The sequence below is a fragment of the Coloeus monedula genome (assembly GCF_965178545.1).
Source record: "Coloeus monedula genome assembly, chromosome: 15".
NCBI classification, from domain to species: domain Eukaryota; kingdom Metazoa; phylum Chordata; class Aves; order Passeriformes; family Corvidae; genus Coloeus; species Coloeus monedula.
In genome coordinates, this window is record NC_138795.1 from 397,331 (window position 1) to 414,294 (window position 16,964).

At 52.9% G+C, this 16,964-nt stretch overlaps 1 protein-coding gene across 2 annotated transcripts in view; it reads left to right on the top strand.

Annotated features, from left to right (window-relative positions):
- The window catches only part of PPP2R2B (protein phosphatase 2 regulatory subunit Bbeta), a gene marked incomplete at both ends in the record, with an annotated part of 63,257 nt that overhangs the window by 39,953 nt on the left and 6,340 nt on the right, over positions 1–16,964 (top strand). For both annotated transcript variants that reach the window (XM_082291222.1, XM_082291223.1), the window contains 3 exons: positions 9,374–9,471; positions 10,779–10,944; positions 12,284–12,396. In XM_082291222.1, coding sequence (XP_082147348.1) covers positions 9,374–9,471; positions 10,779–10,944; positions 12,284–12,396 — 377 coding nt within the window. The remainder of the gene's footprint in view (positions 1–9,373; positions 9,472–10,778; positions 10,945–12,283; positions 12,397–16,964) is intronic.

The following is a 16,964-nucleotide window of genomic DNA, read 5'->3' on the forward strand; positions in this document are numbered from 1 at the left end:
GAAGGTATTTTGGAACCAGGCTGCTTTTTGAGTTGCTTATGCCTTTATGCCCATGCATGAGAAGTGCCCAGACAATTCTGTGGCAGAAATCATTGGAGTTTTTAAAGGCTTTAGTGTGGAAAGGGTGGAGGACCTGATCAATGCTCAGCTGCTTTTTACAAAGTCTCATTTATTTTAAGGGTGTATTTTGCAGATGGACTTGGATTGTCCATCATGGTTCCTAAGCCCAAATCAGCCATATTGAGGAGGTTGTGTCTGCTGTGCTGCTAAGCCTCTTGGCAAGGGGATCGCAGCGTAAATCCTGCAGTGAGCCAAGGCACAGAGCAGTCAGATGAGTTGCCTGGAATGCTCTGGCATTGTGAGCCAGCTCCGCAGCACAGCACATGCAGTGAGAGCGGTAACCAGGCGGAGCGCAGGGCTGGGGGAGGCACGGGCTGTGGGCATTGGCAGTGGGTGCAGAGGGCAGGCTGCTGCCAGCCTGAGTCACTGCCCCAGCGCTGTCCTCTGAGCCGCCAGCAGTGGGAACACTGGTGAGTCATGGAGGGCTGCCCTGATGTTCGTGTGTGCGTATGCAAGATGAGTAATGTAGAAAAGAATAGTAAATAGAGAGAAAAAAAATCATTCAGGAAACTGTGGATTCAGTAACTGCCCAATTCTCAATCAGTTTGCATTTAAGCCCCTAAGGTTAGCTCTGCTGGTTAGACCATGGTGCAAATAACGCCAAGGTTGTGGGTTCAGTCCCCACCTGGGACAGTCACTTAAGTGATGGACTCAATGATCCTTGCGGGTCCCTTCCAGCTCAGAATATTCTGTGATTTCTTAGACGAAGTTGCTGTGCTCTGAAGAGCATGGTTTGTGCTTACCAGGGCTGGGGTTGTGTTTCCTTTCCTCAAGCTCTCCCACCTCCCTCTGACTGCTGGGGCTGCCCTGCGTCTCCTGGCAGCAGGGTGTTCTGGGGCACCCTAGAGCAGCTCTTGGTTTTCCTCACAAAGTGAAGGTTATTTGCACTGGTAGAGATTCTTGGGTCCCAGGCTAATTGTCTTGATTTATGTGCTGTTCTGCCACCACAGGTGTGAAGTGTAACAGTCAATAAGGTGTTCATAGCCTGACCAATTAAAAATTGCCATTAATCCAAGAGCTAATGCATTGTGCATCTTGATGCAGACAGAAGAGTTTTGTGTTGCATGCATATCCAGGACCAGCCAGGGCTGGTGGGCAGGCATGGGTGCTGGGTCAGGCCAGGGGCCAGGGCAGCCAGGCCAAAGGCAGCTCTACTGCTCTGCTTCGCTCTGTTCACCTCCTCAGATGGGCTAAGTTATTGTTCTGCCTGAAAGGTGTCCTTCACTTCTTTTCTGTTTTATTACTCTGCTCCTGTTGATGACCCCACGTATCACATCCCGAGGCTGCATGGTTTCTGCTGGTGCATTGGGCTCTGGAGGGGCACTCTTCCCACTCTTCTCATGTCCTTGCCCTGGGCACCTGGGGCTGTGAGAGCCTCTGCTCCCCATGAGTGTCTGTGCCGAACCCTTCCATGATGTTATTTCCTCCTGAACTCTCCTTTCCAGCAGTTCCAGTAGTTACACCTGGCCAGGATGGTGGAGTGATGTGAATTCACGTTCTTGCACGCTTGCATTCTGAAATGGGTGCGTTGGTGGGGGATGCTGCAGTGGCATGGGCGTTGCTGCCAGATGGGAGTTTTTGTCTAGGTTGGGTAGCACGAAATTACTCTTTGCTGTAACAAGGGCAGAGAAATTTGGAGTGTGCCAGTATTTTTAGCAGTTAAATTTAGGAGAGTTATTCCGTTTTGGGGAAGAGGAGCAGCTGCTGCTAGCTCTGCAGCATCATGTCATCGTGGTGAGGAACTGAACCCAGACAACAGAGCTCAGCAGTGTGTCCAGCCCTGCCGGAAGCTGCTGGGAGGTCCCATCTGAGCCGTGACTGTAGCCCGATCCCTGCAGCAAGCAAGGCTCATGATGGGCAGCGGGATGGGCTTTCCCCCAGGCTTGGAGCTGTTCGGGCATGGCGCTTTTCTACAAAGCCCCTCCTCCCTCCTTCACCACAGCCCAGGCCTGCCTGGGATGAAGGGGTCGGGCAGGTGCCATGCTGTGCCGTGCCATGCTGTGCCGTGCCATGCTGTGCCGTGCCGTGCCATGCCGTGCTGTGCCATGCCGTGCTGTGCCGTGCCATGCTGTGCCGTGCCATGCTGTGCCGTGCCGTGCCGTGCCATGCCGTGCCGTGCCATGCCATGCCGTGCTGTGCCGTGCCATGCCGTGCTGTGCCATGCTGTGCCGTGCCGTGCTGTGCCATGCCGTGCTGTGCCATGCCGTGCCGTGCTGTGCCGTGCCATGCCGTGCTGTGCTGTGCCATGCTGTGCCGTGCCATGCTGTGCCGTGCCATGCTGTGCCGTGCCATGCTGTGCCGTGCCATGCCATGCTGTGCCATGCTGTGCTGTGCCGTGCTGTGCCATGCTGTGCTGTGCCATGCTGTGCCATGCTGTGCCGTGCCATGCCGTGCCGTGCCATGCTGTGCCGTGCCATGCTGTGCCATGCTGTGCTGTGCCATGCCGTGCCATGCTGTGCCATGCCATGCTGTGCCATGCTGTGCCATGCCATGCTGTGCCATGCTGTGCCATGCCGTGCCATGCCGTGCTGTGCCATGCTGTGCCATGCTGTGCCATGCCGTGCTGTGCCGTGCTGTGCCGTGCCATGCCGTGCCATGCCATGCTGTGCTGTGCCATGCCGTGCCGTGCCATGCTGTGCCATGCTGTGCCATGCCGTGCTGTGCCATGCTGTGCCGTGCCATGCTGTGCCATGCTGTGCCATGCTGTGCTGTGCCATGCCGTGCCATGCCGTGCTGTGCCATGCTGTGCTGTGCCATGCCGTGCTGTGCCATGCCGTGCCATGCCGTGCTTCACTTGGTAGTGTCAGCAAGCAATGGTGTTTCAGGGCGTTTTGCTGATGCTCCAGATCCTTACTGGGCTTAATGCAGTGGAATTGATTTGTTTCCCAGGCTATCATTCACCTCAGCAGGGAATAATCAATGCTGATCAATCACATGTGATTTTGCATACCATTAGATTGCAGTTTAACCTCTGCTGTCCTCTGCCCTCCCACCTTATACCCCCGTGCCATGGACCACACAGTTTGGGGCAGGATTGATAGTCCAGGCTCCCCACACTACCCTGCCCATTGTACCTTGCCCTGTTCTGGTGGGACTTTGGTGCTGTTTCCTTGTCCCCTTCAGCTCCATGGCCTTGCACAGGCTTTCTTCCTCTTTAGCCTGCCCTTTTTGTACCTGAGGAGCCCTGGAGTCCCCCCTGATTTAGTTCCTCACTTACACTTTTTCATAGGAGGGAAGAAAGTTGCATTTGAGTTTTTGAATGAGCCTCTTGCTCTGCCTGTTGGGGTGGGGGCTGGGGGTCCGGCTCTGCTGCAGCTGCTGGCTGTGCTGGGTTAAATCTGACCTGACAGAGCAGAGAGAAGGTCCTGGTTCCTTCAGGGTGCCTTGCAGTGTCCAGGCCTGAGCATTGGTAAGTCCGCAGCTCCCATAAAACTGCATGTAAAGCCCTGCCATGGACGTGAATTCCTCATGACTGACAGTGTGTACCTTTCAGAGTAAACACTTTGCTGTCTCTTTCTTTGTTTGTTTTAAGAGAGGCAGACAGAAAGGGTGACCAAAGGGCTCTCTTTTAAACAGTGAAATGTAGAGTCTCACCATTTCCTGAGCAAAGCAACACCCACAGCCTGTCACTGAGGGTCAGACCTGGGAATGCTCTTTGAGAGGCTGAAGGCTGTGCTGCGTTATTCAGTTGTAATTCTTAAGTTTGTATCCTTCTCAAAACCCCTTTCTGAGCTCGGGGTCCATCTCCTGCCATGGTGTGGTAGGAGGCAGAGATTGTGGGGTGCACTGAGACTTCCACAGGGCATCTATGGTGGGTTTGTGCTCTGGCTCTCACGTTACCAGACATTCCCTTCATAAGCCTCTTAATTTTTCATTACCTCTTTGTACTTTCTTTATCCACCTGAGGGGTTTCAGATGTAGGTTTTGTTCTCAAATAACAGGACCTGTTGGTGTCCCACTTGCTTTCTCCCTTGTGGCCAAGCAGCAGTCAGGGAGTGGGCATTGTGCTGTGGCTTGGTTGTGCTCCCCGTCGGGGGCCACATCTCCGTCTCCTTGGCAAACCCCTGCAGCCATCACTCTCTTCAGGGCTCTGGTGGGGAGAGGAGGGACACGGTTGTGGTGAGTTATTATCCCACACTTATCAGTATTAAAGTCGATTTGGCAACTCATAGCCTGGGATTTGAATGATCTAAATCCTTTCTTTGGCAGCCTGGTTTGCTGTTATTTATGGTGCTTCCCAATTTATTATCATCTGCAGTTGGAGGCTTTGCGTGTGGTGCTGTCCACTGAGTGATTTATACACATGATAAAGAGACCAGGGCGTCCAGAGCTGTGGTCCCAAGACCCCTCACAACCCTCCTGTTCCCTGGCACCAGCCCCGGTGGGCAGAGCTGAGCGGGCAGGGGCACAGCAGCGAGTCAAGGGCAGGGGCTCAGGGGCTGCCCAAGTAGGGCAGAGTTCTACCTGGGGAAGGAGTCGTCTCGATGGTGTCATCAGGACAGCTCCTGGGCCTGGGTGTGGGTGTGGGAGAGCAAGCAACAGAGCTGTGGGAGGGTCTGGAGCACAGGTATGATGAGGAGCAGCTGAGGGAGCTGGGGAAGGGGCTCAGCCTGGAGAAAAGGAGGCTCAGGGGGGATCTTCTGGCTCTCCACAGCTCCCAGGGAGGGCTCAGCCAGGTGGGGTTTGGGCTCTGCTCCCAGGGAGCAAGGGGCAGGACAAGAGGAAATGGCTTCAGGTTGCACCAGGGGAAGTTTAGGTTGGATATTAGGAAAAATTCCTTCCCTGAAAGGGCTGACCAGCCCTGGCACAGGCTGCAGTGAGGGAGTCACCATCCTTGAAGGGATGTAACAGATGTGTAGATGTGGCACTTGGGGACATGGGTTAGTGGTGACCTTGACAGTGCTGGGGGAATGGTTGGACTCAGTTTTAGAGGGCTTTTCCAACATAAATAATTCCATGATTCTATGTGGTCACAGACCTTCCTCTCACTTCTTACCCCAAAGGAGACATGTTCCACTGTGAAAGCAGGCAGGAGGCAGAGCCCCTGGGAGGGCTGGGGGGCACCCCTCTGCCCAGTGGGTTTGAGTCCAGGGATGTCTCTGCCACCATGGAGTGGCTGTGCTGCTGTGGCCTGGGCCTCACGGGCTGGACCAGGGGTGTCATCCTGTGTGCATCAGGGCCACATGCTCCTGGCACAGGTGTTGGGACACGTGGTGTCCTGTGGCTTCCCCACCAGGACAGGCAGTACCAGGGCCCTCTTGCACGGAGATGCTGCTGAAGCTGGAGCAGATGGGATGTGCCAGGAGCAGAGATGAGGTGCCTGGGATGCTCTGGGAGCAAGGACAAGATGCCTGGGATGCTCTGGGAACAGGGATGATGTGCCTGCGAGGCTCCAGGGGCTGCCCATCAGGCTGCTCCAGGGATCCAGGTCTCTGCACTGACTGCAGCTTCCCTAGTTTATCTTCTTTCTTTTTAATAACAGATTCATTCCCTGTTCCTGGCAGAGAACATGCCTTCCTCCACGCTGGGAGAGGGGGAGGGGGGTGTGTTGTAAATTTCCCATTTTTCTGATAAAACTGTATCGCTACGGCGGAAATCAAATCCCATCTTCGATATTTTTAGCATGAGAGCGTGAAGGCACAGAGATGCTGAGGGAAGGGAGGATGGGAGGGGAGGGAGGATGGCGGGCTGGGTCTCCATGGAAACTGTTTGCTTTAAATTCCCGCATTGGGGCACTGAGCATGTAGGAGGTGATGAAGGAAATGAAAAAACAAAAAATAGGGAAGGTTTTTTCCTTTCTGTTGTCACAAGGTTCCTTGCTGAAGGAACCTTAGAAGAAATGGGCATAAATTATTGATCATCTCAGCATGAATACATGTGCATTTCCATTAATAACCACCCTGTCGTGTCTCTCGAGGGCAGCAGGTGGGGTGTGCAGCAGCCATGACTGACCTCTGGTTTGTTCAGAGACACCTTTGGAAAGGAGCTGGTGCCACTCTGTTCTCCTGAACTGTTACCTCCACGGGACTCCTCCATTTCCCCTCTGGATGTTCTTCTGTGCCAGGCTGCTGTTACTGCCTGGAGACACCAGAGAAAAGAGCCAGTGCCCAGACCATGGGTGCTGGGGGAATGACGCTTCTGTCAGCTGCAGTGGATTTGGGCTTGGGTTGGATACTTCTGCTCAGAAGAGGTTTTTTTAATATTTAGGGCATTTTTTTTTAACATATGAAAGGTGTTGTTAGCCAGGCTCTATTGTTATCCTTGTCTGAAGTCCTGATGATGGGCATGAGTAAACAGAAGGTCTGGGAGGATCTGTGGACCTGAAACCCCCTTCTCTGGGTGCAGTGTAAATGGGTGGCTGGGCTGGGGTGGCATAAAGGTCTCTGTGGTGCCTGGCTCTGGTGTCTCAGACCACAGCCCTGCTCACAGAGTGATGCATTAGATCATGTCTGAAAAATGGCTCACTGCAGCACACAAAGTTATTTTTAATTCATTGAAAAGGGAATGACCTAAAACTGGCAGCTGGTGATGGAGAGGATTAAATAGAGCAAAACAGGTACATTTTCAACTGAGTGATTTTAGAAGGAAGCAGCATGTCTCATTATGAGGTGCACATTAGCACTGCCTGGCCATAGCCACTGAGTCCCTCAGCTGCTGCTGGAGCAGCTGTTCCAAGCCTGTCCCCGTGCATTATCCCCATGACACCTCGGTGACACCAGGCTCAGCCCATGATACCGCAGCGATGCTCTCCAGGGTGGGGGGCACCTGCTGCAGGAATGAAAACCTCTGGGTGAGCCAGGGCTGAGCTGGAGCTGCTGAGCCAGAGCTGGTGCCAAACATAGAATTTCAGTGCTTGAAGTGCTTGCTCTGGCTCCTGTCAGCAGCTGTGGTTGCAGTTCCCCGTGGGAACGGGAGACTGCTTTGGTTTAGCTTCCCAGGGATGTGTTTGTTCTCGTGTGTGTCACACCCAACGGCCATTCCATGAAATTGCAGCTTGCGTTCTGCTTCTGCAGGACTGTCACAGGCTGTAGTGAGGTGGACAGGTTCCAGCAGCACGGATGGAATTTGCTCTGTCCCAGTGTCCCTCCCCAGCCTCTAACAGGTGTTAAAAATGCCTGTCCTGCCCCTTGGGAGGAATTTTCTGAATGTGGTGGTTGTGGAACCTTGCTAAATGGGAATGATACTTAAGCAGTTGTTCAGACCCAAACAAGAGAGAAGAGCAGGTGATCTGAAGAAGTTCAGAATCCATTCCATAACTTTAACTCCAAAAGACTGACATCTCTGCTGGGTGCTGCCCACGCCCGGCTGCAGACCACCCCACTGGTGTGAGCCAGAGTGGAGCTCAGCCCCTCTGCATCACTCCTCAGCCTTCCTGAGTGTTGGCAGCAGATGGTTAAACCCTTCCTGGCACTGTGTACCAGCCATGATGTCCACAAGGCATACGGGTCCCATGTGAAGGAATGAAGTGTTTTGCCTTGGAGCTCTCCAGCCCAGTGCCAGCCAGTCTAGCCATGTATGCCTGTGAGCACTGGTGTGTGTGGTGAACAGTGGTGTGTGTTCTGGTGAGTGCCGCACAACTGCCAGGATGGGTTGTCTGCTCTGACTCTCAAATCCGCCTGGAGTCTCTTGCTCAGCTGAGATGCTGTCCGGGGCACAGAGGTGTTGTTTTGGGGGAGCCCGTGGCTGTGTGAGGGGGCTCTGAGGTGCCCTGTCTGGGAGATGCCACAGCACGGGGTGTGCGTTTGGTGCGTGCTGTCTAGGCTGGCGTCCTGGAAGACAGACCCTCAGTGGTGTTCTGAGCTGCACCAGGAGCCTGGGACAATTGCTGCATTTTGTCTTTTCTCATTTGCTGAGGTAACTTTCTAGTCTGTATCTAGGGATACAGGGAGGGATAAAACTCATGGGGAGGAAGAGGGGCAACTCAAGTTATGTGTTTCCGAGGCTTTCTCTGCGGGTACACACCAGAGCTCCGACCCAGCAAGAAGCAGAGCAGTGCTCGGAGGGCTCCGAGGTGCCCGCAGCCCGGGCAGTGCCGGGGTCTGCCCCTTCCCGGAGCTCCTGAGGCTGCAGCCCTGGGCCGCAACCCTGTCAGTCCTGGTGCTGCAGGAGTGAGAAGGGCAGGGAATGCAAATGGCAGGAGTGAGCCGGCAGCTGCTACGGCCAAGTGCTGTTCATCGCAGAATCCATCCTGCTCCCAGTGCTGAGGCTCCAAGGCTGCAGTCATTCTTCCAGTTCCCCAGCTTTGTGCTGGTGGAGTGTGGCTCCCCAGGCAGTGGGTGAGCACCAGTTGGGCAGTAATTGCCGTGGAATTAACCTCTGACATTCTTCTAAAAATAGGCCAAATAAATCCAATCATTAGCAGCTCCTGCCTGCGTTGCCTCAAGGGTAAACACTGCAGATTAAAGCGTTTGCAGTTACAGGTCCCTGTGTGTCCCCTGGCTTCTCCTGCCACTGAGAACCCTGGAGATGGCACCCTGGTTTGTGGGGAAGGGGAGTGGTGCGAGTGCAGTGGCTTTTCAGCTGATGGAGGGCTGAAAGGCATCATTTTAATTTACGTTGGCAGGCAATGGGAGATTCAGCGATGGGCAGAGGAAAGCAGAAATGTAGATGTGGTCACCTGAGCTGTTCTGCCTGGGGAGCTCAGGGAGAGAGGACGAAGGGGCCTTAATTTGTCTGTGCCCTCTCCTCTGAGGGTGAAGGCAAACCACCACCCCAGGAAGGAGGTGACACAAGGGCCGGGTGGGAGCAAAATCTGCCCATCAGCCAGGTGCTGAGATGAGGTGCTGGGGGCACCATTGGCACCAAGCCATCCCCAGGTCCCAGGAATTGATCGTGTCACCCCAAGTGGTGCGGGCAACTCCCCAAGGCACAAGGGGAGTGTGCCGTGCCATGCTGTGCCATGCTGTGCCATGCCATACTGTACTGCCCAGCCCTGTGCCCCTGCTGCTGACAGTGGTCCTCAGGCTGCATTTAGCCCAGGCACAGTGCCTGGAAATCCCACTGGGACCGGTGTTGGGGCACAGGCCAGGACAGGGGGGCAGGAACACCAGGCAGGTCTGGGCTCACGGCCACATAGTTCTGAAATGCCAGGCCTGTTTAGTGTTAGAGACAATAGAAAACCAGGGATTTATGGAGATGCCACAGGGTACAGAGCACTGACGAGGCACGTAGCTGTATGGAGCATGGTGCTTTCTGGATGCCTCTGGAAGTCAGGCTGCAGTTACTTAAATTGTCTTTGTCTTCTTTTTACCAGCTGACATCATCTCCACAGTTGAGTTCAACCACACTGGAGAGTTACTGGCAACAGGGGACAAGGGGGGCCGCGTTGTAATATTTCAGCGTGAGCAGGAGGTAAGTTCCAGTGAATGCAAAATGCCCATTTTATCCTTTTAAGTGAAGTGTCCTGCTGTTCCCTAATCCGCCTGCGTCACTCTTAAGCTCAGGGCTCTCCTGGCACACTACGAGCTGAAAAGCAACTATTAACATCAGCAGGGCCAGATTTTCTTCTGCCAAACACCTTCCAAACATCGCATTTTCTGCATTCTTCTGCTCCAAGTGTAACAGGGATCAGGCAGCACATCTGAGTGTGTGGCAAGTGCCGGTCTCGGGGATGACACCACCCCAAGAGCCCCTCATACCACCAAAATTCTGGAAAGTGTAGGTGGATACAACAATTACGTTTCCCTTCCAAAACTTTGCCCAGGAAATGGTAGCAAATGCTTTGCTGGAAGCTGAAAGTTGTGCCTGCCAGAGAAGCGTGTGTTCGGCCCTCAACCCTCGACATGGCCCTGCGCTGGTGGGCAGCTGGCCAGCCTGGCTGGGGGAGCTGTACCAGCTCTTGCCACCTGGGATGGTCCTCGCCATTTCCGAAGCTGTCCCAGTTAGCTGCTCTGGCCTGGCCTGAGTCAGCGGGACTGTGCACCTGCCCTCAGCTGCGCTGGAAGGGATGCATCACACCTGGGCATGAGATGTGTCACAGTTCGATGATGGTTAAAGCTTTAAAAATATTTCTACATATGCTGAAGAGAACTCAGTAGTTAACCATCACATGTATATACACTTCATCAGCCTTTCCAGCACTATTTCATTTCTCCTTTTCCTCTCATTTCATTATTCTACTGCTTTTCTTGAACTTTAAGCCTCCAGCATTGCTCCGAATGTATCCACGTAGCTCCTGCTCAAGGGATGTGTGGGGCTCCACCCATCCACCCAAACCAAGGCTGCCCATCCTGTACCTGTAGCTGCTGCCAGCAGCTCTTCTGTGGCTGAGTTCAGCACTTTGCAGGATCTGGCACTCGGTCCCAGCTGTTCACCAGGGACAGACAGTGGGGTGGGATCCTTTCCTGCTACATTCCCTCTCCATTCCCTCTCTGTTTCTACTCCATTCCCTCTCCATTTCTTCTCCATTCCCACTGTGTTCCCGTTCCATTCCCTCTCCATTCTCACTGTTTCTGCTTCATTCCCTCTCATTCCCATTCTGTTTCCACTCCATTCCCTCTCCATTTCGTCTCCATTCCTACTCCATTCCCACCGAGCACACCAGGAGTATTGTCAGAAGAGGCTGTGCCCGGGCATTCAGCCCTGCACTCACCATCACAAACCCCAGAGGGCCCTGAGCCAGGTGCCAACACCTTCAGCTCCTCCCTGTCCCTCTGCAGAGCAAGAACCAGCCCCACCGCAGGGGAGAGTACAATGTCTACAGCACCTTCCAGAGCCACGAGCCAGAGTTTGATTACCTGAAGAGCCTGGAGATTGAGGAGAAGATCAATAAGATACGATGGCTGCCGCAGCAGAACGCGGCGTATTTCCTGCTCTCCACCAACGGTACGTGGCAATGCCGCCCCACTGCTCCAGGCCCCTGGGCTCCCACCACCAGGCATAGTCTGCTCTGTGGTGTTTCTTTGGGGAATATTTGTTGAAAACCCTCCCTGCAGGGTAACACAGGTGTCTTGGGGGAATTGGTCTGGCAGAGCTCAATCCCTGTGCACCAGGTGTATTTCTTGGCAGCCCTTTCCTTCAAGGGAGAGAGGGAGGCTTCTTCCTTGCCAACAACTTAAGTTTTTTATTCTCAGGATCCTGGTATTTTTTTGTTGTTTTTTTTTTTTTTTAATATAAACTGCAGGTGTTTTGGTTCAATTTGCAGTTGTGTTCAGCTCAGCAGTTCCATGTTATGTTCTGATAAATATCATGAGGATCTAGGAATATTACTTGGGATGAATGGGACCTTAAGATGGATGTGACTTAATTACTTCAGGGGAAAAGGAGGGGTCTAATTATCTTCCATAACCAACTTACTTTGTGTTATAGAATTGACTCTATTGATCATTGTAATAAAATTCAAAGACTTATTAAACTCATTTGGGGGAGAATCATTGAAATGCAATGAAGATTAATTATACAGCATAATGTTCTGTTAATTGAGTTTTTAAATAGTTTTTTGATTAACAGGGATATTACCCTTCCATTTGGGGAGTGCTCCATATGCAGGCAGGTTATCAAAACAATTAGTTTGGAAGTACTCCCGGGTTATGCTGTTTCTTTTTGTTCTTACTGTTACACTAACATTTCGTATTGAACCCCCCCTCAATAGAGCATGCTAATAAAAACAAAATTAATTGGCACTGCTTTGGAATTGCTGTGTAAGAGAAAAAATGAAGATGGATGATGGGGTTTTGTATGAAACCTGGTGGAAGTGATGATAAACTATGGATGGAGTCCCTGCCAGGAGGGAGCGAAGAAAACACCATTATTCAGAATAACCCCACGTGTTCCTGGTGTTCTTTCTCCGGGGCTCTGTGGCACAGGGGGGTGGGATGCTGGGAGGAGACAGGGAGCTGCGGGGGGTGGGAGCTGCCTTCAGTCCTGGTGAGTGCTGGGCTCTGCACAGTTCTGGAAGGGGAATGTCAGCATAACTCTGGGTGAGCTACAGACACCCTGTCATGTCTTTTGGGGCATGTCCAGGGCCAGTGTGCCCTGCACATCTTTGCTCCTCTGCAGGGCTGTGCAGCAGCAGCTTGCTGTGGGGACAGGTACATCTATCACCACTTCCAGCACATGGCATTGGGGGACACAGGAGATTTTTCCAGCCGGTGTGGCCTTGGCATGTCCATCAGTGGGTGCCTCAGGGAGCAGCTCCATGATGCTCTCCTTTCTCCTCACTCAGATAAGACTGTGAAGCTATGGAAGGTCAGCGAGCGGGACAAGAGACCGGAGGGATACAACCTCAAGGATGAGGATGGCCGTCTCCGAGACCCCTCCATGATCACCATGCTGCGGGTGAGTGTGGGGGGACCATGGCGGCTGAGGAGCCCTTCCCTGCAGGACTTGGATGAACATTGCTGCTGGTGTCACCTGTGTGCCATGGGACCTGAAATGCCATCCTGCCGTGGTCAATTGGTGTCAGAGGGCATCCTTGTGGCAGAGGCCGGTGCTATGACTGGTGCATGGGCATGGGAGAGGATTGGGGAGCTGCCGTGGATGCCCGGGCTGGGCTGATGCTGGGCAGACGTGCTGCCAGCGCCGCATTGTCTCGTGTCTGGTACCCCAGTGCCACAGTGTGCTGTGCTGCCCCACGGGCTGTGCCCATCCCAGTGAGGAGGCAGGGCAGAAGCTCTCCCTGCTTGGAGCATTCCCACGTGCAGCTGCTGCTGTAGGAGCAGAAGTACTTCATCCAAATGAGTTTTCCTCTTGGTCATGACACTAATCAGACCAGACCAGCTTGTAATTTATTAACACCCTGTCAGAATTTGCATTTTGAGTACTTGTGCGTTTTATATTTATACATATGAAATTGTTACTATGATTGTCCTTGCCTCACTTGGTGGGTCCCAGTTCCATTGTGCATGAAGCAGTTGAGAACCCTGGGCAGGAGGTTAATTCTTGTTTCTGTACAGGGTTGCTCCTGGTGACTGGCAGCATTTTTCTTTACGGAGCAGGAGACCATTTATTTCATGTAGATATGTATCTGCTGTTAACGTTTCAGGCAGCATATCCAGCCTAACATGCTGTTACCTGACAGCCCGTTGGAGAGGTTTGCTTGGCATCTGGCTGTCGGAGCTGGGGCTGTCAGCCCTCAGCAGGCTGGGAGGGAGGATTTGGAAATGCAGCAGTGTTAAGGGTGTTATCCCAGGTAGTGCTTCCTTCTCTGCTCAAACACACCGGGAAGGCCCTGGGGTTTCTTTCCCCCCTGTAGAAATTCGTACTAAAAAATCAGAGAACTGGACACAGTTGGAGTCTACTCACTGCCTTGAAAGCTTCAGCCTTTGTTTTACTCTCAGCCCATCCACTCCTGGTAGCAGCTCAGTGCTGTGTGGCTGGAGGAGTCAGCTGCTGTTTGGTGTTTGCCACTGCACTGGGATCAGGTGCTGCCATTCCTGCTCCTGGCGAGCAGCCCAGCAGAGGCGCAGGGCACTGGGAGGTTAAACACGCTCTAAGTGCTCGGTGTTATGCTTATTGGTATCTGCTGTGCAGTGCCTGTGGTCCCTGAGGACAGAAGATTGAGGAGTCTTCCACCAGCCCCATTTGATCGAATGTTTTGATGATTTTACTTAGACAGATATTTACATAGCTGTAACCATTTTGCTGCAGCTTGGTGTAAATCTGATGTGTAATTGTCCTGTGATGGTTGTGCTTTAAATTAAAGCCACATCCATCCATGGTTTAATTTTCAACCACAGACAAGTGAAAAAGGGTTTTAAATGCACCTTGCTGCCATAATTTCTCACCCATTTGGCTTAATGGTTTAAATGCACTTGATGAGCATCATCCTCTGAGGAATTTCTAACCCACATAGTGCAAAAGGAATATTTAACTCTGCTCAGGCTGTGTAGCAAGGTGTTTACTGTCATTAGAAGAGCTCTGCTGATTTGAATTGCCCCCAGTCTAATAGCTGCAGCCCTGTGACCTTGTGTAACAGCCTCGGCGTGCCCCCAAGTACCACTCGCTGTACCTGTGCCATGGGACGTATGTAGGAGATAATTAACACAAGTAATATCCAGGGTTTAAACCTTTTCGCAGAGGACGTGTTTGCTTTGGTCCTTCACAGCACGGGTCAGTCTGGGGTGACACCCCAAGCGCGCCCTGCCATGGAGCCAGCGGGCACCGGGTGCTGTGGGAGGGTGCAGTGGGCAGGGCCGTTGTGTGCATGCTTCTTCGTGTTTGTAGCTGTCACAGAGCCCTCTCTTAAGAGCTGCCACTTCACTTTCTCAATTCCAGCAAATTCCATCATAAATCCTGGTCTGTATCTCCCATTTTGCTGAAGCACTCAGATTTCTTGGCCCCTGTGCACAGTTTCCCAGGGAGGCTGTGCTGTGCCCCATTGCATGTGATTCCCCTGACAGCAGCCCCAGAGTGGCTGTGATGGGAGATACCTCGGAGGAGGTCTGCTGTGCTGCTGCTGCCTTTCTGCCTCAGCAAAGAGATTTGCCTCTTTTCCTTGTATATGTTCTGCCAGAGCATTTCAGTGACAAGGCAGGGACAAGAGATGGAAGCAACAGCTCCGTCAGCTGCATGGACAAGCAGTGAGGCAGCGGCTTTGTCCTCCTGCAGGAAGGTCCCTTTTGCATGTCACAGGGCAGGTCAAATGTGACAAAATGTGAGCAGTGTGAAGTTGTCAGTCTGTCATGAAAATTGTGCTTGGTGCTCATTTCCTCTGCAAAATACTAATCTTGAGGTGGCATTGGGCAGTCACAGAATGTACCTTATGTAGGTAGGAAACAAATGCTGGGGAGTGTGCCTAGAGGAGCTCAGCTGCTGGAGGAGCTCAGCTGCTGGGGCAGGTGGAAAACTCACTGGATTTATCCCTGAGTGCTTGCTCTGCTCCCTGATTTGCCAGGGACCGGATTACAGTTTCCTTCTTGGAGACTCAGGGCTGGGGTCAATCCGAGCTTCATCTTGACTAATCCCACTTGGCCAAATCCTGTGCGAGGCTGCAGAGCACACTGAGCACTGGCCATGCTGGTGGGGAGCAGGGGACTGGGCTGGGGGAGCGGGGCTGCGCGGTCGCCACTGCACTGGCCCGGCGCTGCCGCAGTTCAGCTCTCACCAGAGGGGGATGCGTGTCCTGCTGTGGATGCAGGAGCGAGGAAAGCTCTCCCCATGTGCCAATTCAGAGCCTGGCTGGTCAAGGCGAGCGCAGTGGTACCCATGAGCAGGTCGCAGGGTAAGCTGCCTGCAGCCGGTTCTGCCACACCTGTCAGGTAACCACAGAGCTGTGGCTGCAGCTGGTCACCCTGGCAAGGTGGGGATCGGTAGACACCTAATGGATTATTTATTGGGATTTCTTATGGCCACTGCTCTGGCTCAGGTTGGGATTTCAGCGTAAGTCCAGTGCAGTCCATCGTGCCCAGAGGGTTTCCATGGAGGTAACTGGCAGCAAAATCTTCCTCTCCACTGCACAGAAATGTGTGAGTGGTCCCAGTGCAGTCAGCCCTGTCATATTCACACCCTTTGGGACTTTCTGGCCTCTGGTGTATCCTGTGAGGATTCCCCATCATTGCTTTCACCTTGCGTGCTGGTGGTTGGGTCCCATCCTGCTGTAGGGCTGTATGGGAGTTCCATGTCCCCACCTGACCTCCAGTAAGGGGCAGCTCAAACCTGGCATGTGTGGGCCATGGGCTTTGGGAGGTTTGTGGCTGTGCCATCCCAGGAGCTGAGTCCTTGGTCCTTTCCCCTGTGTATTGACCTGTGTTTTGCTGATGCTGCTGCCATGTGGCACTTCTGGGCAGAAGATGAGGCATTCCTGAGAAACACTGAATCTCTGTGATTCCACAGGCCACATCCGTCATGGCACTGTGAATGACATGGACAGCTTGGCCACGTAGAGCTTTTCTGCAGGGAGCAGTTGGTGACAGCCAACTTGACAGACAATGAGGGGAAGCCTGATGGGGATGGGGGCACTTACTGACACCATGTCCCCTGCACTGTGGACCTTCACTCAGGACTGGAGGTGGCAGGAGGACACGCAGTGGCAGTGGTGGGAAGGGGCTGGGACATGCCATCTCTCTCCACCCCAGCCATCGAGAAAATGAGTTTTACAGCTCAAGAAAGGGTTAGTGTCTCATTAATTCAGGATAGGGGGAGCCTTCACCAGACACAGGGAGAGGAATCAAGTGTCATGTGTGCTCGGAGTGAGTGGGATGTCTTCTGCTGGGGGTACCTGCTAAAAGCAGGAATCAAAATTAAGCCTTACTTTGTTTTAAATGAAAAGTGACTGGCATTGCCCCCCTTCCTGAAAACAGAAAGTACTTGAATTTATTGATGTTTCATTTTCTTTGACAGTCTTTTTGTGTACTTGATGCGCTTTGTTACACTGAGTTATCATTTAATAATGGGTGTGTGTGACACCAGAGCCTGCCCTGAGGTGGGCTCTGGAGCTGGAGCAGGGATGTGCAAGGAGGTCTCTGCTGTTCAGGATTGCTGTGGCACTGCTGGTTGAGCTGGGTGGGTTGGGCAGATGCTGACTTGGCCTGTGCCTGCTTCAAAAAAACACAGGACCCAGTTCCAGCTGCTGTCACATTGCCCCGTTTGTTGGTGTCTCCACTGTGGCTGAGGCCTGGCTGGGCAGCTGCTCCCCTTGGCTGTCCTGAGCCAGGGTCCCCTGTGCTGCAGGATCCCCATGCTGCTATTGGGGAACAAGCTCACCATCTGCTCCCAGAAAATTCCTGACTGCTCCTGCCTCAAAGTTTCAGTGTTTTCAGGGTTAAATCCTCATTGCCGATACCCTTAAGCAGAAGCTTGCAGCATGTGGGCAGGCTGGTTTCCAAATTTCAGTGCAGATTCTTGCCACTGTAGCAGATAAAAATCCCTGCTTTATAAACCCATTCATGGATAACCAGGTTTGTCCC